The 24,109-nt window shown below is 38.2% G+C and overlaps 1 protein-coding gene across 4 annotated transcripts in view; it reads left to right on the top strand.

Annotated features, from left to right (window-relative positions):
• Positions 1-1,049: 1,049 nt before the first annotated feature.
• Positions 1,050-24,109, top strand: part of ldb2a (LIM domain binding 2a) — a 70,096-nt gene continuing 47,036 nt past the window's right edge. For all 4 annotated transcript variants that reach the window (XM_077532579.1, XM_077532580.1, XM_077532577.1 and 1 more), the window contains exons 1-2: positions 1,050-1,425; positions 17,283-17,385. In XM_077532579.1, coding sequence (XP_077388705.1) covers positions 1,294-1,425; positions 17,283-17,385 — 235 coding nt within the window. In that variant the 5' untranslated portion in view covers positions 1,050-1,293. The remainder of the gene's footprint in view (positions 1,426-17,282; positions 17,386-24,109) is intronic.

Raw genomic sequence — 24,109 nt, forward strand, 5'->3', positions numbered from 1 at the left:
GCGAGCCACAGCTTCCCGGGACAACCGCCCGCCCGCAGGAGAAGACCAGCCATCCCTCCCAGTGTGGAGGCTCCCCCATGAGGAAACACTTGAGCTAAAAACTTAATAACTACCAAATAAAAACATTTAATAAACACTAGACGAAAACAGTTAAACACTAGAGAGAAAAAAAATGCTGAATAAAAGGCAAAAGCAAAGCTAAAAGACAATATAAATTAGTGATGATTGACATCTACCAAATTTCATGTGGCTATTAAAAATGTTCATGTTAAAATTTGGTTGCGAACCAAAACAGCAGCATCTGTAAAGTTTCTCCAATGACTTTGATTTGTGTGGACAAATTACCACCTCTCTCAAATAGGTGCCCATGCTGGTCCAAAGAGGTTGCTCATCAAAACAGCAGCACTTACCGAGTTTTTTTTTTTTTTTTTTTTTTTTAAACGGACTTGCAGATTAATTAAGTCTCAATCACTTGAACAATTTAATGCCTCGTCAAAATAGACACCTGTGATGTTACTGTTCACATTCGCAGGTCCGTTTCAAGTCCGTTGCTAACCAAAACGGCAGCACCTACCGAGTCACAAAGAGTCTGTCAGATGAATTACATAGCCCACATGCCTCACCCAAATAGACACCCCGCCACAACCACGACATGTTCAGCCATAGATTGAAGTCCGTTTGAACTCGGTTGCTAACCAAAACAGCAGCACCTCTCCCATTTTTAATTTGCTTGCACTCAATTTCTCACTCCACTCACATTGCACGCAGTACTCTGGTCAGCCGACGCCAAGCCCATCTGCAGTTGAGTAAAGAAACTGACTGGTGGTTATGAGCTAAGTTTCTAACTCCATCCCCCACCCTAAAAAAGGCGCACGTGAACTTTGCAGGAGTGCAAAAGTCAAGAGGAAATCTTCTCCGATTTAGGGCTTGGGGGGGGGGGGGTATTTGCAGGAAACGACCCCCCCCCCCCTTTCTCAGCCTCCTCCTCCGCACACTCCTCCACATCTGCCCCCTCCCCCTTCGCTCTCTTCCTCCTCCTCCTCCTCCTCTTCTTCTTCCTCGCGCGAGCAGACGGGCCAAGTTGCAGAGTGCTGCTCAGCCTCGACCGCGCGGCTGCCGCTTGACGCCGGGGGTCCCCGCAGAGGAGCGCCCGCACCCGCGCCCGCCAGCCTCCATGTGCGTGTCCGCCGCGTGCTGAGATCGCGCCAGTTCCCATCCCCACCCCTTTACCCCCCCTTACCCCCTTCCACTTCCACCAAAAAAAAAAAAAGAAGCAAAACACCGAAAGCCACCATGGCCAACCCCAACCACGACCCCTTCTACTCGTCCCCCTTCGGACCCTTCTACCGGAGACACTCGCCCTACATGGTGCAGCCCGAGTACCGGATCTATGAGATGAACAAGCGGCTCCAGACGCGCACCGAGGTGAGTGAGCCGGCGTGGCCGGCCAGCGAGCTGCATGCATGCCGCGAATGCGTGTCGGAGAGTGGGGGGGTTGCCGGTGGTCTGTGGAAGGTCCGGAGACGGAGGGAGTCAAAAGTGCGATGTTCAAGTGTGCTTCGTGCTGCGTTCAGGAACACAATTAATTGACTTAATGAGTTGCCGTCACCTGGATTTATGCAATAATGCGCAGTACCACTAGTTTGCCTCATTCATTAACTTTTCTTGCTGTGGAATTTTGATGTATTTTCATATTCTAAGACAAAAATTCAGTTTATACTTTTATGGTGTTGGGAGAGTGATACGTTCACGTACTTAATTAGATAAAAAATGCACCTGAATTAAGCAGGGGGAAAGGTTTTTAATGTCCTGTAATGCAACTTTGCCTGTTTATTAAGTTGTCTATAAAGAATTCAGCTTTTTAAAAATGTCGAAGGTTCAGTATATGGTTTTATATTTTAAAGCATGCACAAATCCCGAGTTCAGACTTTTATGCAGGTTAATCTGATGCTCAATTAGGTTCAAGATGCACCTGAAATAGTTGGGGGGAAAAAAACACTTTAAAGAATTATTATTATTTTTTATTTAAAGTATTTATTTTGTTTGCACTCTTTTTTTTTTTATTAAAAAAAAAAGAAGATGTGTATAAATGATTACAAGTTGGCTTAAGAGCTCATGCTGCATTTTCATATTTAAAGGCAGCAATCTTGAGTTTATAGTTTAATGGGGGAGAAATGATGCGTTCGCGTACTCAATTAGAGTCGAGATGCACTTGAATTAGGTGGAAAGATTTTTTATAAAGATTTGTTTTGTATGGACCTTTGTGTGGCATAATGCAGTAATACGATTTTTTCACATTGAGGCTTCTGAAAGACTTCAGATTTAAAGGAACAATCAGGGAATAGTTTTACCTTGGAGAAATGATGCATTTATGTACCCGGTAAATATTCCAAATGCATGTGAATGAAGTTTTTGCAATCAAGATTTGGTCTGTTTGGATTCTCAGCCCAAATTTACAGCTCAGTTTACTTATCAAGTACGTTTTTCACTCAGATTTCAACTTTTTTAACTGTGCAATTGAATTTGTTCTATTCTAAGACAGAAATCCTCAGTTTATAGTGTCCTGGGAGGAATGGTGCTTTCAGGTAACCATTTATATTCACGATGTAACTACATAACGTGAAAGGTCACTTTTTCTATTGAGATTTGTTTTGTTTATACTCTGTCGATGTCGTAGTATGCAGTTTCCTCATTGATGAAGCATTCTATAAGAAATCTTCTTGTCAAGTGTATGTAAATGCAAAATGATGCTGTCTTCTCTGATTTTATGGCAGAACTCGTGTGTTTATAGCGTTCCAAATTCCATCCAAACTGTGTACCATTTTTTTCCTCTTTTATTAACTAATTTCACGTTTTAAGGCAGAAATTCTGACATTATAGTTTTATGGGAAAGCAGACATAACCAATTTGAGGGTGATACATTACTGAAAGGTCACTTGTAAAGCATTTTGCAATTCCCTCCCATTTTTTAACAATAACATAATAATAAACTATTAAAAAATACAAGAATTTAATGTTAAAAATATATATTGTGCAGTAATTTGCTGAATCCTGATGTAAATCCTGAGCTATAGTTGATGGGATGTAACGATATCCAAACATCACGATATGATATTATCACGATATGAAGCTCACGATACGATAATTATCGCAATATTGTAGGGAGGTTGGCGATATTTAAAAAAGATCACTAAAAAAAAGCACAATATTGTGCTTTTGTACATAACAGCAATACATATAAACAACCTCCAATTCTAATAACACTTAAAACTGAAGCACTTACTCACCTAATGCAAGCACTCATTGAGTTCCTCCACATATTGACTCGCTTCACAAGCATATTGCAATCCCCTTCATCTGACAATTAGTGATTTTAAATATAGAAGGGCTAAAACATCCCTAATGACAATTAAACTGCACTAAAAATAGCCACCAGATGGTGCTAGAACTGCACAAATGGAAATCAACCAGCCTTTTTTTTTTTTTTACAGATGTGTTGCTTTTAAATATCATGAACATGACGACGACAATATTGTGGCAGTTTTAATATCACGATATTGCCATTATCGTTACAGCCCGAATAGTTGAATGTATATGGAATTGTATGATGCGTTCAAGTACCCAAGTCTAGCACAAAACACAGAGTGTGCGCCTGGTTGGAATTTTCTTTCATTTTCTTTCTTTTGGTATTTTCCTACACGAGTGCATGTAGTAGTGTGGACTTGCGACATTGTGGAAGGGAATGCAGCCGACTCCCGGCCAATTGAAGCAGCTCCCCCTCATTCCATTTAAAATTAGCGAAAATGTAGCGTAACGTATTGATTGATTGATTTATCTTAATGGAATAATTATAACATTATGTACATTTTGAACATTGAATTCAGTGATTTTTTTGTGTCCCACTAGAGGGAGCCCTTGTAGCACAATTTGAGAATGCTTCAAGTAGTTGTGTGCCGGAATCCTGAATTTTAATACTGTAATCGCCGCAATTTGTAAAGGGGGGCTTGTGTTGCGTTCAAGTACCCAATTAGTCGCCTCGCATCTAAATTACGATGGAATTTCTTTGACTCCAATCAAGTATGAAAGAATATTTTTGCACATTTTTGAGTCCAATGTGCAATTAAAAGGCACACGCAGCGTACTCATTTGCATGCATTTGCATACAAAGCTGCATGTTTTATGTATTTCTGCCCTCTTTTAAAACCAAATACAAGCCGAAGCTCATGCAGGACAACTTTTTTTTTTTTTTTTAAAGACACGCTTTAGTAATTGCTGACGATGCCTCGAGTTGATGAAGACACTTTGGCCGCAATTTGTCAATTTTTTGTTGGTCCAATTAAGAATGAAAGTGGATGAGAATGTGCAGATAAAGTTCATTTGTGGCTGCCCAATGAAAAAACACATTTGACTTACATATGACTTCATTATGGATTATTTTCAATAATATGGTTGTAGTTGGAGTATTTTTGTGTTGTATTTGTATTTTTTGTAAAGTCAATTTTAAAAGCAGGCAGCAGCAGCTTGCAGATGGCGACTTTTTTTTTTTTTCTTCTTCCCTTAAGAGGAACTTAAAGCCGAGCGAGGCGGCGCGTTGTAGCCGCGTGATGCATTATTCATATATATCGCCGAGCGCTCTGTCCAAGAAACCCCCGCCACCCCCCCAAGCAAGCTAGACCCCCGCACCAACCTAGAACACGCCATAAAACACACTTGTGTGTGTGTATGGACAATCTAATGAGATGTATGTAAAATCCTGCCTTTACAATAATGCAGACTTTATATTTTGATTGACAGCTGTCAGAAAGGCTGCGTGGTCGGCTTACCTCCCTCAAATAAACACCTCACTTTTACTAACGGAGGAAAAAAAAAATTCAACTATAAAATGACTACTTGCTATCTAAGGTTTTCCTTGCTCAAATTGAAATGGTACACGTGCACATGCAGCGCCCCCTGCTGGCTCAATTGAGGTCTTTACATGTATTTTAGTGACATCTTCGAAATACAGCGATTAGATATTGGATTGGAAATGTTCAACAGCACATGTAGACAGACTATTGCAACTCTCACAGGCATATATTCTTTATCCTCTGACAATTTATAGGCACTTCCAGTAATTGTGAAAGTCCTTTGTACGCATCATGAAATGAATTAATCATGATGCACAAGCTGTTTTAAGTCTTTGCATTCAAATTGAATGAAATTATTCTTATTGTATGTTTTTGATGTAATTTTTATTTATTTGATTGAGGTCCCATGTTCCTGGAAAGAAATGAACTTTGTAACGGAAATACATGCATGCACACAGAAATGTGAATCAAGTTGAACTTGGCACAATGTGCTGGTGGCGGTAAACATTGGTTGAAGTTGAAGCCTGGCTTGAGGCATTTCATTGACAGAACATTTAAGCCACCTCGTTTTTATTTGGCTGCAGAGCGCTTCCTAAAAAGTGCAAATATTTTGTTCAAACTACAAGTAGATATTTTTTGGGGGGGTAACTTTTAGAACAAATTGTTTTTATGTGATTGCTTACTCTAATGACGGTGATTTTAGTGTCACTTTTCTATCGTCAGGTTGATATTTTTCTGTAAATTGAGACATGCTTGGTTAGACTCAGAAAATCGTCTGAGACATATACAGCAGGAAAGAAAATGCATCTAAATGGGTTCATTTAAAAAAAAAAACAACAACCAAAAACGTGTGCAGTCGTCTTCTTGACTCATCAATATCATTCACATTCAAGCCAGCATCCTTTCCACCTTATAGCGTCGTTTATAGAATAGGATTTCCTCACCCATCTAATAGACGGCCAATTACTCACTTACCCACTTGAAACGAATAAACGCCTCACTCACATAAAACCTTTCTAACCTCTCTGTTGTATCATTGAGAACTAGCATAAACTAATTTCATTTTTTTTGCCATTTTGCAAAAGACTGATTTCAAGTTTTAGAATGGCCACTCAAAGTTTTCAGTCTTGGAAGTCCAAACATCCGTCAAATTCCTCTAAATGCATTAAAAATGAAAATGGATAACTTTGTTTTACTCCTTGTTATAATCATCGGTTGTACTTCATTTAATTGTTGATTCAAAAAGTCAAAAAATAATACTCTTTGCTCAATAATATTTGCTCGCCATAATTATTGTTTCTATTTTTTGTTGTTGCTTCAATTAATTACATTTCTATGAGAGTAAAATACTAAAATATTTTAGTTCATGGTATTTTACTACATTTGAAATATAAATAAGTGTAAATAATAAATCAATATTAAATATATTTAACTATTAATTTATTGTGTTTTATGTTAGTTAAAATATGGATTTATTACTATTTAGCCTTGATAGTATTATCTTTATTTTATTTTAACTTTTTTTGAATTGTTTTCCTGCAATTAAATTGCTATATATAATTTTATCTACTCAATAATACATTTTATAAAAATATTTTAGTTTAAATTTTGATTTATTTATTTTTATTCAAATTAAATGCCATTTAAAAAAAAAAAAAGTGTTTTTGTTTAAATTCTTTTTGCTGATCGGCTTGGGCAAGTCACATGATACTTCTGCTTTATTATTGCGAGTCATGTGGCTTGACTCCAGTTGAGTTTGTTTGCACAAACATTTGGCTTAAAAATAACCCAAATTGGGTCAAAACGGGACCGAGTCAAGTTTTTGGGTTATTTATTTAACCCAAATTTGGGTTAAATCAATAACCTGTAAAACACAACCTCTTTTTATGGAAAACAACCCATTTTTGGAGGGATGTTTCGTGGGGTGTTCGTTTGACTCCATTTTTGGGGACTTACAGTATACGAACAATCCAAAAAGTTGTGTCTTGCTCTTTTTGACCTAAGTTGGGTTATTCTTGACCCCACTGAACTCATTTTGTTCCTTTCCAGCAGACCGCTGATGCAAAACAAGTTACTTGTTAGCATTTGCAACGTTTTTCCTAACGGGAGAAGGTGACCGACCTCATCGCAACGTCACCTTATATGAAAGTCGACTCAAGTCACACCGACACCCTCCCCAGATAGAAACCCTCCCATTTGTCTTATTCATGAGCGAGCGTTTGAACGCGCTGGGCTGCCGCTCACACTCAAGGACTTGACATTTGGAGGAGACTCGCATTCGCTCCCGAGAGGACGCCGTCGTCTTGGCGAGCATCGCCAGCGTCACCGCCGCGTGTCGTTTGTTCCGCGTTTCGACTGCACACATCTCAAACTACCAATACGAACACTCTTTATTGAGTTAGCATGTACAGCAAGACGTATACTTCATTCCGACCTTGTATAGATGAGTTATTTGAGTTTTCAAAGTTCGCCCCTATGCTCTGCCTGAATACCGTGACAACAAGTAAAAGTTTTGGCAGTTTTGGGCTGGCCATCTATCCAGTCTCCTTCATGGAAATTGGACAAACTCTAACGGGAAATTTATGTTTCATTTTGAAATCTTTACATTGACTGAATATTATCCGCTTTCATCCAAAATTGTAGACCACCTGTGTCTTTTCGGATATGAGTTTTTGAGAATTTTTTGTGAGTCGACTCATGATGGACATGCCTCCCAAATTTCATATTGCTAAGTGAAATTGCCGAATTTTCTTAATTGTGCTGTTTTAGAGTTTTAAAACGATTGTAAAATGTCATCTTTGAACCAAAATGGCACACTTCCTGTGTCTTTTCAGACATCGGGTCTTGAGACTTTTTTGTGGATCTACTCATGATAAACACTGCTACTAAGTTTCGCATTCCTAAGTAAAATTGGCTTCGGGGGCTGAATTTTCAAAAATAAAAGTTACTTTTAGAGTTTCAAAACAATGCAAAAATGGTGACTTCAAACCAAAATGTCAGACTTCCTGTGTCTTTTCGGGCATGAGTTTTTGATACTTATTTTGAGATTCTACTCATCATAGAGATGCCTACCAAATTACATGTTACGAAGCTCTGGGGGTTGAATTTTCTTAATTGTGCTGTTTTAGAGTTTTAAAACGATTGTAAAATGTCATCTTTGAACCAAAATGGCACACTTCCTGTGTCTTTTCAGACTTAGGTTCTTGAGACTTTTTTGTGAATCTACTCTTAATAAACATTGCTAGTAAGTTTCAGATTGCTTGGTGAAATTGGCTTCTGGGCTGAATTTTCAAAATAAAACTGTTACTTGTAGAGTTTCAAAACAATTCAAAAATGGTGGCTTCAAACCAAAATGGCAAACCTCCTGTGGCTTTTTGGGCTTGGCTTCTTAAGACATGATAGACATGACTACCAAATTTCATGTGGCTCGTGAAAGTCTCTCTGAGGGCTGAATTTTGCAGAATTTTATACCAAAAAAAAGGACCGTTTAGAAAACAAACTTCCTTGTTGGCGGTTCCAGAGTGGGACACATTCAGTCATCTTGAGCAGCAATTGGAAAAGCTCACGTGGAAAATGAAAAGGAGCAAAAAGCCAAAGTGTCGCGCTGCTGTCAGGATTGACCCTCCAACCCCGACGACTTAAGCGCTTGTGGCCCTGTGATGACTGCGGCCGTGTTTCCATTGCCGCCTTATTACCGCCTCGCTCCGTACTTATTACCTGCCGGCCGTACTGCCGCACGCCGCCTCCGCCGCCGCTATCCCATTACCTTCGTTTTAGACCGCCGCGACCCCTCCGCGACCCGCGACAATCTTAAACGGGGCTTTGATGTGGCTTTGATGCGACGCCGGGACGCCGTTGTTTCTCTCTCTGCGGTGATTTACGGGGCGAATTTGACACTTAAGCATATGCAAATGAGGCGGCGCGGATTAGCATTCAGAGGAGGAGCTTGCTGCGACCTCCGCCGCGCTAAGGCCATTAGCATAGAGGGCATTAATATGCAGCACAGGCACAATAACGCTGTAAGTAATGCAGGAAGACAAAAGCCTTGGGGGTTTTGTTGTTGTGTGTTTTTTTTCAGGAGGGGGGCGCTGTTATGACACTTCATTCCGACTGGAATACAATACAATAAGCCGTTATTAGTGGGGCAACTCGACATGAATTATAACGACTGTGTGTGTATATGAATGGCGAGCTGTACATCAATATCGGATGCAGTTTTTAGTGATGTGAATGTGAACAGCAGCAAGAATAGTTGGCAAATACATATATATATATATATATATATATATATATATATATATATATATATATATATATATATATATATATATATATATATATATATATATATATATATAAAGCAGCTAGTGATGCTAATGCTAACAAGCTCGCCCTCAGCGGGCACCGACTGCCCCGACTTTATTGGATGGTCCCGCTCTCATATCACTGTCCTTATTATTCTGCATTCAAACGAGCCACCTGACTCGTCATCCGGCACTTCCGCCGAGTGTTCATTACGACCAAATCCCTTGCTCCTGTCACGGCTAGAAGTGGATGTGGCCCCCCCTTTGCCCCCCCACATGCGTCACATTGACACCAATAGGAATTACAATGTGGGGTCAAGTCGAACGGGAAGGATTAAGGTGGACTGTCGGGAGAGCAAAAAATGTCCCCCCTGAGATCATCTGCATCAAATTGCAAGTAAACGCTTCCCTCAAAGTGACACTTTCTTATTCCCAGAATCCCAGCAGGAGAAAAACAGACACTATCTGTAATTAACTCAGGTCATTGTCGAGGACATTAAAGAGTTAAGTGCAGAGTCTATTTGGAGTTAAGCTAAACAGTACTTTTGGTTTATTAAAATCTAAAACATCAGTAAACATTTTGAATGTTTTTAAACACTTATGTGCCCCTTGACTGTTGTACATGTAGGCAAAGTAATTGCAGATGAAACTATGTGCATTTACTTAAAAAAAAAAAAAAAAAAAAAAAACCTGGTATAGTATCATTTTTCCCAGTGAGGTACCAGCACACTTTTTTTTTTTTTTGTATCCGTCCACAGTGCAACCCTACGCTCAGATAGTGTCAGTCAAGCACGACCACGTGAGAGGATGTTCCCGGAGTCGGATGCCGACAAAAAGTCAAAAAAAAGCAGCAGGATGCTCACACAATAGATGCACCTTTTTCCTTTCCCGCCTCAACACCGTCTTCTGGTTTTGCTCCGATAACACGTCAGACGTGTTTTACTGCTTTTGCCCCAGTACTTATAGATGCATTGGAAAAAATAGCCCAAGACATGGTGGACATGTCAGACATAAAAAGATGTGAAAAAGTCTGAAGCAGTAAAGCCAAAAACTGAACAGGAAATTGACCATATTTGGGCAAATTCCACAGGCTCATTGACGAACCTCTAATAGGAAATTCCTCCAAAAGTTCCCAGATTAGAAGCAGCTACCCTTGAAATGTGGGCGATGATAAATTAAAAAGCATTTTTTTTTTGCCTATGCCATCCTACTTATCACGGTTTAAATTAGGGGTGTCAGTCACTTAAAATTTTTAATTGTAATTAATCGCATGACTTCAATAGTTAACTGACGATTAATCTCAAATTTTATATGTTTTAAATGTACAATAAAACTTTTCATACTCCTGTTAACATAAAAGTGGGGAAAAAAAGTTTTTAAAAAAAAGATGTAACTACTGCAAAAAAATGAGTGTGATATTGATTTGTGTTGTTGAGGTCATTTTTCTGCCACTAGATGGCATAATTGCATTTGTAAGACATTGGCGACAGCTCAGTGCATTTTTTTTTTCATATTATATACAACTTGACCCCAGTCTCCACAAATATGTGCATTATTATTACATTTATTACAGCTAAGTTTTGCGGTGAACGTCTGCTGCATTGCGACGGGAATTCACCCAGCACAAGCCATCCACGTAAGGGACGTTAAACGAAATAAAAAAAATAAATAAAAAAAACATAAAAAAATGGGGCGTGAAGGAACTTTAAATTAACTCAAAATTAACACACTAATTTTGACAGCCCTACTATAATTATATTTTTTTCCTAACAAAAAAGCGAAAAATAAAGTGCTATCTAGTAATTTACTTAAAAAAAAAAGAAAAAAAAAAGCAATTTTCGTGGTTGAATCTGACTGCTGAAATCAATTAATTAAAATATCAAATTAAGTTTAGAAATTCCTCAGTCCAGTTCAAAATAGTGAAATGTATTTATAAAAAAAACAAAAAAAACAAAAAAAAATTATTTTTACATATCAATTTCTTTTGTAGTGGAACATCACAAATGTCGGCTACAACAGAATCCCAACCCCCCGTTGATTAGTCCCCGATGGGGAATTTATAAGGAAAGTCGCTGAAAGCCGCTTCTGTGGTGGGATGCTTTACATTCCCAACATGCTATCCAGAACTAACTTTTCTAAGCTGATTAGCAAGGGAAAAAGTGGATTTTATTCATCCTTTTCTGCCCACGCATATAAAGCCGGCTGCTGGAGATTTACTTGAAGCCTACAATCCGCCCCAAAACCCCCCACCCCCACCCCAATTCGCATGTTGTCATGTAAAATATTCAACCAGATGATATTTCATCATTAAAACAGAAAAGGAGCTTCAGGTTAGTTAGCAGGCGGCTTGCGCTTTCTGCATGTTTCATCATTTTGCTGATATTCTCTGTGGAGATGAACTCGCTTGAACTCTTGCGCATAAAAACAGGGGGCAGAATATGGCTGCTGACGACTGTTTATTTTTTTCTCCCGTGCGTCTATTTATTTTGGAGCTCACACTCGGAACACTTAATGAGCGTGAAATCCAAAAAAACAGGGTTTTTTTTTTTTAACATCCAATTTCTCCTAATGACAGAAACAAATATGAGCTGTTGTGATGTAAAGGCTCAGATTCATTTTGTGGTCATGTCAAACTTATGCGTGGTGGCTTTTTGTTTGTTGGGCAAAATCATTTGTTGTCACGTCAAACTTCCACAGTTGCTTGTTGTTAAGCAGAGGTCATTGAGTAAAACCATTTGTGGTTGTGTCAAACTTACTCAGAATTCATTAGTGATTATGTCAAACCTCTGCGTGGTCACTTGTTGCTAGGCAGAAGTTGTTTAGTGACATTTGTGGTGAACTAGTATGGTGGCTTGTTGCTAGGCAGAATTCCCAAATCAAAAGAACTCAGGTTCATGGCAAACTAGCATGGTGGCTTGTTGCTAGGTGGAACTTGTTGGGTGAAATATTTGGCAACCATGCTTTCACATTTTCACATTCATTTGTTACTATAATTCCCTGGTAAAATCACTTGTGTTGCTAACCAGTATGGTGGATTGTTGCCAGCCGGAAGTTGTTGAGTGAATTAATAGTGACCATGTCAGACTTTTACGCATTCAATTGTTGCTAGGCAGAGTTCAATTGTTCGTGTTTATGGCAAACTAGGGTGTTAGCTGTTGCTAGGCAGATTTTTGTGGGCAAAATAATTTGTGGACATGTCAAACTTTTGGATGTTGCTTTGTTGCTAGGTATAATTCATTTGGCCAAAGTGGCAGATTTTATTGGGCATAGTTATCAGTAGTCATGTCAAACATTTGTGCATTCCGTTGTTGCTAAGCAGAATTAATGGGGCTTTTTTTTTTTTTTTTTTAAGTTTGGTCTTGGGCCAAAATCATTTGTGGTTATGTCAAACTTTTGTGATGTCGCTTGTTGCTAGGCAGAATTCGCTTGGCAAAAAAGAAAAATGGGGTCTGGTCAGTTTTTGGGGGTAATCATTCAGTTGCCAGGCAGAATCCGTTGGGCAAAATAAATTGTGGTCATGTAAAAAAAAAAAATCTTTGTATATTCGCCTGTCACTAGGCAGAATGTGCTGGGTCCTTTGCCCCAAATAGAAAATAAAAGGACAGGGAGACCCGGTAGGAACATGTGCTGTTCCTTTAATGTTCGACATGGTAATTCCACAATGTTTTGTGCGTCCATGTTTATGTTCCGACTTTCTGCTGAAAGTCGGCCTGTTCAAGGTTAAAAACAATTTTTTTTCCCCCTGCATTAATTTAGCCTCATTTGCATAATGCATGACTGCCAGTGGTGGCTGCTGTGGGTTGGCCAACTGCAGCAACATTTTAGGGCCAAGAGGGTTCAAACCTGCCTTAACATCTGGACACGATTAAAGAAGTGTGCGGTTGTGAAAACGTAGCAGTTCAGGTACTTTTAAAGACCACCAAATGGACCCACTGTGGTTCTTAAACAGACACGGTGGCTTGTAATATTCAAATTTCAGCTGGAACGCTGTTCATGTTCGTTTTTGTCTTCCTTAATTAAGGTGTGATTTAGTAAAGTTTTGCGCAAGCGAAAAGTAGCACAAACTTATGTAACATTTTATTTATTTGTGTTTTTATTTATTTATTTATTTATTTATCATCCAGCCATACATTTTCATGACTGCTTATTCCTCTATTTATTTATTTATTTATTTATTTATTTATTTATTTATTTATCACTATATTGTCCTCTCTCCTATTTTCCATTATTTGCCATTGTTGTAAATAACTATGACTTTCCTCAGTCTTCTAATTGGCTAAAATTGCTGTTTTTTTTTTTTTGTTTTTGTTTTTTAAAGCTAACCCATTTTATTGGACTCCAGAGCTGAGCTGAAAGGATTACCTGTGCATGCGTTGTCTGGCTTGAAGACTAACAAATAAAGGCTCTCTCCCAACTCGCCAATCAAGCTTTTCTACATGTGTGCCGCTCAGTCAAGTCGTTGGATGCTCCCACACGTACAGAATAACCTGAGGCTCTCTGGAGTCTCAGTCAAACTTGCTTCTCGCTGGTCGCTTCGCTGGGGCTGCCTTCTACTCGGGAGCCGAGCAGGCTGTCAGAAACTGTTGCTTCTTAGAGATCACGGCCCCTAAAAACGCCCACGCTACACTCTTGGAAGAGGCTGCAAGCAATTGCAAGTGGGAAAAAAAAGCAAAAATATTCACGCAGACTAGTGAAAGCTAAATGGTAAAATGTAGGGGTGTTTAAAAAAAAAAATCGATTCGGCGATATATCGCGATACTACATCGCGCGATTCTCGAATCGATTCAATAATCGGCAGAATCAATTTTTATTTATTTTTTTTTTTTTTTATTTTTTTAGGATTCACACCTTGAGCATGGAAGAATGTTATATGAACGGAACATTAAGCCTTAATATTTTATTTTAATGCTGTTCAAACATGAAACAGATTACAACCTCTATAAGACTGAAATTTCAGATAAATAAATAATACATTTTCATATAAATCTTACACTCTACAAGCTTACTGATTAGTATTTTCTAAATTTGAATGAAAAAAAATCGCAACAATCGACTTATAAATTCGTATCGGGATTAATCGGTATCGAATCGAATCGTGACCTGTGAATCGTGATACGAATCGAATCGTCAGGTACTAGGCAATTCACACCCCTAGTAAAATGTTTTTTGTTTTTTTTTGTACATACAGTATATATTATTTATTATAGAGGGTATGGAGTTTATTTTTATTTATTATTTTATAAAAGTTGTTGAGCCATAAAATCCAGCATTTTAACCTGACTCTCAGAGAAGTGTCAACACAAATGCTACAAAAAAAAGTTACACTGATTTTTAAACATTCTTAATGGTTAAGTCATCTTTATTTATATACATGCAAGTATATATATATATATATATATATATATATATAAGAAAAAAAATTGAGTCAAGCTTTCAAACAGCCTTACCATGTTACTTCTCCCTTCATCTAGCGATTAGCATGGGTCTTAAACGGAGGTGGCCAAAACATGCCTAATCAAAATTCAACTGCACTATTAAACTAACCACCAGAGGGTGCTGGAACTACATAAATAGAAGACCTCGCCTTTTTAACAGATGTGACGCTTTCAAGATCGTGACATGACGACAATATTGTGACCGTTTTAACATTGCGCTATCAAGACATACGTGAAGTTGGGCCCCCACCCCGCACAAAATTTGATGGAAATAGTCTGTTTCGTTTGTGCTGGTATTGTTTTGCAGTTATGAGAAATTATTTTTTAGGTCATCCATAGTTCACCCAGCCCCCCCATCTATTGAGAACCGGACCTGAAATGGGTCCATTTGTTTGTCCTACGAACAGCTTAACCACGATTGTGCTGGATTGTGCAGTTAAAATTTTCGTTTGTGCCGCAACAGTTTTATAAATATTACACATTTTAGTTGATATCGAGTTATTGCCGTTGTCATTACATCCATATTTTACAACGTGATCTAGTATTGGCCATCAGAAGGCAGAGGGCAATATTTGTCAAAATGTTGTCGGTGACGAAAATCGGCCCGTCCAATAATCGGTCCAAAAAGAACTCAACAAAGTCGTGCATGAAAAGCTTTGAGTTCGGCTAGAATCTAGCAAATGAGCGTGGATGAGTTCCCTACACAACCTTCCGAAATGTATGAAAAGTCGAGGTGCGTTCTGTTTGGAATTTGTTGCCGTGTCCGCATGCGACCGAGCGGGTTTGCCCTCTCCAGTTGTCGGGGGTGGGCGATGTGCCTGATTTGTAGCATATGACAACAAACACGGTCACGGCACGCGGCTCGTCAGGGAGGCTGAAGGCGTGAATGAAGGGAGGTTGTTGTCTGTCAGCCGGCTGCGGGGAGGCGAGCGGCACGGCGCACCTCGACACATTAAGGCCGCGGGGAGCTCGGACCGCGCTAAATATATCATCTGCAAGTGGCCGTGTTGGCTTGATGACGGCGGCTGGCTTTAGGGGCGGTACTAATAGTTGTGGATCAGGATTTAAATGTCCCCAAAAATGTTACAAACAAACCTGTTTGTACCCTTTATTTATTTATACATTACATACTACTTTATTTATATATCATATTTGTCAGACTGCTAGCAAATTTGAACCATATATAATAAATAGATGGACCATGCTAAAGTTTGACTCACAAGAAAACTCCCAAGGTCAAAGCGGTGACCAAATGTTTTGGTTTTCGAATTTCACGGTGGGCCGTTCCCATGATTTTGTGGACGGCGGGCCGTACGATGCCCGACGCTAATTTAACATGAGAACGTTTCATTCTCTCGGCGCGACGGACGAGCTTGTCGGACACATCTGGATGGCGGCCGGGCTAATTGTCAACATGTGGAAAGTGCTCGGCGCGCTTCAAGAAAGGTGGTGATATGTCATAACTTGTCAGAGCACATTAGCATCAATGCTAAGTCCTAAAACGAGGGGGGTGGGGGGGAGAGTCAGCAAATCCCATCTGGACTGCTGGGAATGACTGTAACAACACTGAAGAGCTGCCAGTCTCCGACGTAATCCCATTATCATTAAAGCTCACGTTAGCGCATGGAGTGTTATTTATGACAAGCATGGCGGATGGAGAACCAATAGTTAAGGATGTGCAGTTGTTTTTTTTGTTTTTTTTTAAATAAAAGCAACACAGCATGTCCTCCCCTGGTGCGATGCTTGTAGCATTCAAAGCGGCTGGACTTCACTCATACTTGTAAGAGCCTCAGGCAATGTCCACAATAAGAGTAGTCAAAGCCCCGTACCGAACTGTGGCTCCTTGACACCGACCGGCCTGTGGGACACACCGACAATTTAGTATTCAATATACGTCACGTGTGATTGATGATTGACTCTAACCCTAACGCATGTGTGTATATAAACATCCAAACCACTTTAACCTCCAACAAACTGTAGCTACGTACAATTTTTTGTCTTTTATGAGACGATTAACGATTCTTTGAAGAACCATGTATAGGTGATTTAGTAAACATCAAAGACCGTGTAGTTTTCTATGAATCTAAAACGTGATTTTGTAAACATCAAAGAACCTTCAAGTCTTCAATGAGCGTATAGCATAGCGTACAGACAGTACGTGTTTTTGAAAACACAAAAGGGCAATTTCGTTTTCAGTTTACCTAATGTCGATGTTTTTGTAAACATCAAAGACAACATAGTGTCTTCCATGAATCTAATGATATGTCAAAGTCATTTTGACAGTTTGGCTAGCCAAAACATATATGTTTATCTATGTTTTACTTTCTGGGCCTAGATTCCCCAACCCTGCTTAAACGATAATTCAAGATTCGATGTTGTTAACCAAACATAGGCCTACATGTTTTCATAAACATCAAAGATGATTAAGAGTCTTCCATGTACCTAAGTCATCCAAACTAGTTAAGTCTTTACCGAACCTTCCAAGTTTTTGTAAACATCCAAGACAATTTAGTCTTCAGTGAACCCAAACACAAATTTGAAGTCTTCCTTTAAACCCAATGAACATGTTAAAAAAAATAAAAAATAAAAAATCAATGACAATTTGTTTTCACTGAACCAAATGTTTGTTGTTGTTTTTTTTAATCAATTTTGCCAATTAGTCAACATAATCAATTTCCCGGTTGTGTTTTGCACAGGAAAGCGACAGTTTATGGTGGGACGCCTTCGCGACAGAGTTCTTCGAGGAGGACGCCACGCTCACGCTGTCCTTCTGCTTAGAGGATGGACCAAAGAGATACAGTAAGAGCATTGCTTGGAATTGTCCGTTGCTAATCAAAACAGCAGCACAAACTCCACCTTTGCACTAAGGTGCCACATGAGGTCGCTCCACAATATTGTGTACATCCATGTTCGTATTCTGGGGTCACTTTGTTCCTTCCAGTTTGCCTCGATTGTTGCGGTTTGCCAGAATTTCTGTATTATGGTCCTTTTTTATTTAGTTTACTCCACTTTCACAGCCAACTCGGTCGCCCCACAATGTGGACTGCTGTTCATCATTTATTAAAAGATGACGCTACATGTTACTCGTGTCGTACGTTATTGCGATTATTATTGGATATCATGTCCCCCTTGGTTTCATATGCATGCCGCAGACATATTGACGCAGATAAGGACCCGCCGCTTGCGTGATTCTGCTCCGTCACGGAGGAGATGAGGCATAGTCCTGCGTTTGCATTTCAGATGTAAAAATTAAAATAAAATAAAATCCGAAAGAAACATCTCCCAATGGAAAAAACCTTCTCCCCCGAGAAGCACGAGGCTTAGCGGCAGCCAAGGCGGAGATGACTCACTGTCGCTCACCAGCTTCCGATTACGTATCCACCTGTGGAGAAACCAGCATGATCCGCAGCGGTAGCAGAATTTGACTAAACACAGGAGTAGAGAGCTATTCATTTTACGACAGGGGGAGGACAAGCTACAAGCTATCTGCTTGCCGCTCCCAAAATAACAATAATTTAAAAAACAATCATGAAAGAGACATAAATGACTAGTAAAAAAAAAAAAAAAAAAAAAATGTGGTTAGCATCAGATTAAATGACTGGCTAGCATATTTCAAGTCAACATGCTTATACTAGCATTAGCATAGAGTGTGCTTGAAAAGCAGTTGGGTGTGATTCAGGTTCCAATGGAATGGTTTACTAACACATTTGAGACGTTAGAGCTGCCAATGTGGAGTAAACATTTTTGGCTGGTTATGTTGGAACATACTTGCAAATGTGTACAAACATACTTGTAAATATGTTCGAACATACTCGCAAATACGTTGGAACATACTCGCAGATATGTTCCAACATAGTCGCAAATACGTTTGAACATACTCGTAGATATGTTTGAACATACTTGCAAATATGTTCGAATGTATATGTAGGCTACATGCTACCACGTTAGCATACCTTCCCATAATTGCACGGGGTATTATTTGCGCATGCGCGAGTGAAAACAAAACCCCATTTTTTTTAGGCATTTGGGCCACATTACCAATTCATTAGAAAATTAAGTAGACAAAAAATAGTGTTTATTCGTAACTTTTACTATTTATTATGTCTGCCGTGCATGATTTAGGTTCGTCATTTTTTTTTACTCGCGTATGCGTAAATAATACCCCGTGGCATTATGGGAAGGTATGCTAACTTTGAGGCATGTAGCCTACAAGTACGTTCGAACATATTTGCGAGTACGTTCAAACATATTTGCGTGTACGTTCGAACATATTTGCGAGTACGTTCGAACGTATTTGCGACTATGTTCGAACGTATTTGCGAGTATGTTCGAACATATTTGCGAGTATGTACAAACATACTCGCCAGCCAAAAATGTTTACTCCACTATGGCAGCTCTACGCTTCCGTACGTTTGTGATATTTTTAACACGTTGTCCTTCAAGTTGACGAGCTAAAAGTAGGCTTGTCTATTAAACAGCATATAAATTACAAGATGGCCAGTGGCTGCTGGTTCCTATCCAAAAATAAATAAATAAATAAATAAATGTTTTCTTTCATGTCAACATGCTAACATAAGCCTAGCTTGTGCGTTAACAAAGCAGTTCGTGTGAAAAATCACAAGCTCGCTAGCATCTGCTAATTTCAAAGTAAAAAAACAAACAGACAAAACAAGAACAAGTTAAAATGTGTCAGTGGTGCGAATGTTGGTGATTGTTAAAAGATGAAAGTGCAAAGCACGTTTGCCCCAGGCTGACATTAGCTTAGCATGTGGCAGAAGAGAAACCAGCTCTACGTTGGGTTAGCTTCACAATGAATGCCTGGCTAGTTTGTTGATAGACACATTTTAAAACTTTTCTTACACCACAAAGTGCTAACATTAGCTTAGCACATTTTGAACACATTTTCAGGTCAACAAGTTAGCATAGTTTGCTTGACGTAAAGGACAAAATGGCTGTACATTTGGTTCACACAGATTTGAATGCCTTGCTTTGAGATTTTTTTTGACAACTTTTCCCTCAAGCCAAATAGCTAACATTAGCTTCACATTTGTCCATAGCATAATTTATTTGTTCAAAAGTGAATGCGATAGCCGCTTTATTTAGTTTCTTACTGTTATTGCACATATCGGTAGTAATAACCCCAGCAGCTCGTCCAGTCACATTACAGCTCTCCTCATCTTGCTTTTAAAAGACAATTTGGGGGTGCGAGTAGTCTCCCTCACGTCGTAAGAGAGCGCATTAAAGTCTTTTTACAGCCATGACGCTATATTGCTTTGTTCCTGCTAATATTTTTAATGCTTGCCTGAGTGTCAAAAATGCCCTGGCGGGAGTGTGCGAGGGGTGTGTTGTTTACGCCAAACAACACTCCATCAGACAATTATTGCGTGGCGCGCCGAATATTCAACACACACGCGCGCGCATAATTACGCACCATCCCTCCAGTCGCCACCACGGCCCTCGTCTGGCTGGAGGCATCTGATGAAAGCGCCGTGATGCAACCAAAGAGCAAGGCTCGGTTCCCCCAAACCAGAACAACGGCGGCAAAGTGTTTCACGCAATCGTTGCAACAGGGAGATGACCACTTATTAAGGAGTCAATGCAACTTCAGTGTTATTAGTATTTCAGTCAACCCTCGCTATAGCAAACATTTGCAAAGAAGCCAAGGCAGCCCAACTATGATTCGAATGCACTTAACTATTATAAACCTTTATAGATTATTTGATTTTTTTGTTTTGTTTTTTTATCGGTGCAGCAAAAGTTTGAGGTAAAAAAAAAAGATAAAAATGTTTTTATAAATACAATATAATAAATTAATAACTAATAACAATAATAAAAAAAAATGCTACTTTCCTTTTTGTTTGGTGGTTACTTGCAAATGTCTAAATTAAAAAAAAAAGGGAAAAAAAACAATTGTTCAAACCAGAAAATAATCGAAATAACATAAAATTAAGAATAATTAAATCAAAGCTGTAAATAAATCTATTTTATGTATTATTTTAACAAAAAAAATGTTGATTCTTTGTTAAAATGATTTTAAATAATAACAAATAATAATGAAAATTTGAAAAATATATTAGCTCTTATAATCGGTGAAAATTGTTCATTCATATTTTCTAATGTGTTGATTTGTGAAAACTTTGAAAATTTTCAAATTAAAAATTTTAAAAAGTTATGACTGGCCGATGTTTGCTATTATAAAAGAGCTAATAGCCGATTAAGCACTCTGTTGTTAAAGAGATACTTTACTTATTTAGCCATTTTTGGCAGTCAAACATTAATATTTTGCCTATAATACATTTGATATTGTCATTATTTTTCATGTATAATTAGTACCTTTTCAAAACACATTTTGCAACTTGCTGTCGACTGAAAATGACATCACAAGGGCTCAGGTAACCAATCACAGCTCAGCTTGTGAATGCCACATGACCAAACCTAGAAAACAGGTGAGCTGTGATTGGTTACCTGAGCCCTTGTGATGTCATTTTCAGTCGATAGCAAGTTGCAAAATGTGTTTATAAAGGTACTAATTGTACGTGAAAAATAATGAAAATATCAAATTAATTATAGACAAAATATTAACTTTTTATTGCTATAATGGGCTAAATAAGTGAAGTATCCCTTTAAGTTAAAAGAAATACAATTGGACAGAGTATTGTAAAAATGTCAAATGTTCTGCCTGCAATTCATATCTTTATTGTTGTAAGCATTAAGAGACCAAACAGAGAAGTTATTTTAATTTTTAAATTATTATTATTATTATTTTTTATTATTTTTTTTTATATTATATAAAATAAAAAAATATTTAAATAAATATTAAAAAAAAAAAAAAAAAAAATTACAAAAAAGAAAATATATAAAAAAAAAAAAAAAAAAAAAAATTAATTTTTAAATTAATCGGCCGATTAAGGTGTCTGTATAAAGTATAAACATATATAAATACATAAATGTGACAACCCTGTCTTGACTTATTTTACCACACACGTTTTTTTTGTTTTTTTTGTTTTTTTTTAAACACGTGGTGTTGTTTAGCAGCAGCGTGCAATATAAAAAAGGATGTTTTGCAGAGTCGTGTGTGTGAAAGAAAAAAAGGGGGGAGGGGGTCTCGGAGGTGAAGGCCGCCATCCCTTTCTGGCAAATCAAAGGATTGACAGCGGCGAGCGCGTCCGAGTGGGAAGCTTTTTTTTATTGAATGGGCTGCTAGAGTGTGCGTGTTGAAGGAGTGAAGGAAGGGTGGAGGGGGGTTTGGAAAGAGAGGAGGTGGGCAGGGGGGGTTGCACAGCATGATTGACAGGTGGGATGATGCGGTGGCGGCGGTAGCGGCAGCGGCGGCGGCTCAGCTGCAGAGCGGAGATGTAACCCCCCCCTCCCTTTCCCCTCCCTGATGATTGACAGCTGAGCATGTCCTCACTACCACAGTGGCACAAGATTCCGAAGGGGGCGGGGTTAAGAGTATTTTGTGCTTCTTTCAATGTTGGTGTGTTGTATTCTGGATGCCTCCATGCCAGGGGTGTCCAAATTACGGTCCGTGGGTTCATTTGTGGCTTGCTTATAGTTTGTGGAAATCTGTAATGCCCTCACATGTGGGAAACGAGAGCTGCAGACAGTGACTGTTTATTGCCTGTGTGCATAAAGTCACATATCCCCTACAAAATAGAAGGGCCTTCATTGTGTTATATTACAGCAATGGTTCCCTATCAGATTACAAGAAAAACTAAAAATATTTTGAGGTATAAGATTAAAAAAATAAATAAAATAAATAACGTGAACAAAAGTTTGATGTTCGAAAGTATAACTCATTAAGAAACATTTTATGTTTTTAAAATTTAAAATAAAAAGTGGCATACTTTCTATTTAAAATGTACACGTAAAATTGCCAAAAAATAATGAATAATTAACTATTTTTTTGAAAATGAAAAATATAAAAGTTGAATGTTAAAAGATATCATCCATTTTTAATTTAAAAGAAAATTAAAATTAAAATTAAAAATGACTGTTTATTATAATTTAAATATAAATTATAATTATTTTGTATTTTTTATTTGAAAAAAAATCTTCCTTATGATAAAAAATGCAATTGAATATTTTAGATAAAAATATTAATAATGAAAAAAATATTTGGCAACACTAAATAACGTTTTTTACACTTAAAAAGTATTTTAAAAATCTGAATAATAACAAAATGTATTTAACAAAAAATCAATTTAAAAAAATGTTACCCAAAATCAAAAGCATTGGGTGTCTTGCATTGATCTACTGTAAAATGTAAATGGTTGGATGACCTTTGACCTATGGGGCAAACCAAATGATTGGCTTTATGATAGGATTTAAAATTCCCTCAAAGTTTGTGAAGTTTGTTGTTTTGTAAAGAACGTTCATCTCAAAGCTGCGTCTGAGGTGACATGTACACATTTAACCTTTGACCTCGTCCGCCATCTTGTATGACACCTGATTGAAAATCAATCGTATTGTTGTTTTGTCATGGGCCACTTCCTGCAGTCAGCTCAAAGAATGACGACGCGAGTCTTTTTCTGGCCTGCTGCCAATCAATAATAAAAGCTCAAATTGATGCGCTTTGACTTTGATGATTTTTTCATGCGGCCTGCGTGACTCAAGTGGGCGTGAGCGCGCTAGATTTATTCGAACCGGATGAGAGCCCGCCAGCAGAACTTCATTTAGCGGAATTATTATTTTTTTGCTCAGCTTTTCAAGACACCCAAATATGTAGAAGAAGACGACAAATGAATAGATGACATTCGAGTGAGTGCAGGTGTACCTAATGTTATGTCCGGCGAAAGGTGGGAAAGGTGCCAACAGGAAGGTGGGCAGCGGCTATCTGAGGGCGCCAGCCGTCCGCGAGGATGGGCCGCTCCACCTCGGGCTTCCCGTTTCTCGCCTCCGCCACCGAAAGGAGACAATCACAAAGGCGACCTCGCGAACAATCGACGAGCCCGACGCCAGCGCGCTTGTCGTCCTTCCTCCAACTTGTCCCCCTTGATGGGGACACATCCTCGTCTAAAACTGTTATCAACATGTAACTTTTGTTGGAGTATGCACAAAATAGTCATAGACCCGTAAACAACGCTTTGTTCAAAAATATTGTCATTATGACCTGTCAGCAGGATCTACTACTGATGATGATAATAGCACCTTCCAAAATAAAATACAATAAAATTAAAAGAACAGGACGGATCAAGAAATTCAAGAATACAAACAAATAAAAAAATACAATAAAATACTATAACGTGATAAAATTGAAAAATAAATTACAATAAAAAAGAAAAATACAGTTAATAAATAAAAACTAAAAAAAGGAATACAATAAGACACATCTTAGCAATAAAAATAACACCACAAAATGCAGTAACATAATGTAAAATTCAACAAAACATAAATAGAATCAAGAGAAATTATGTAATTTGAATAAAATGAAATAATGAAGTACAGTTTGAAAAATAAAATGCAAAAAAAATGGAACGGTAAGTTAAAAAAAATGAAAATAATTTACAAGAAAAAGTTTAAT

Source organism: Festucalex cinctus, chromosome 9, assembly GCF_051991245.1.
Source record: "Festucalex cinctus isolate MCC-2025b chromosome 9, RoL_Fcin_1.0, whole genome shotgun sequence".
NCBI lineage: Eukaryota > Metazoa > Chordata > Actinopteri > Syngnathiformes > Syngnathidae > Festucalex > Festucalex cinctus.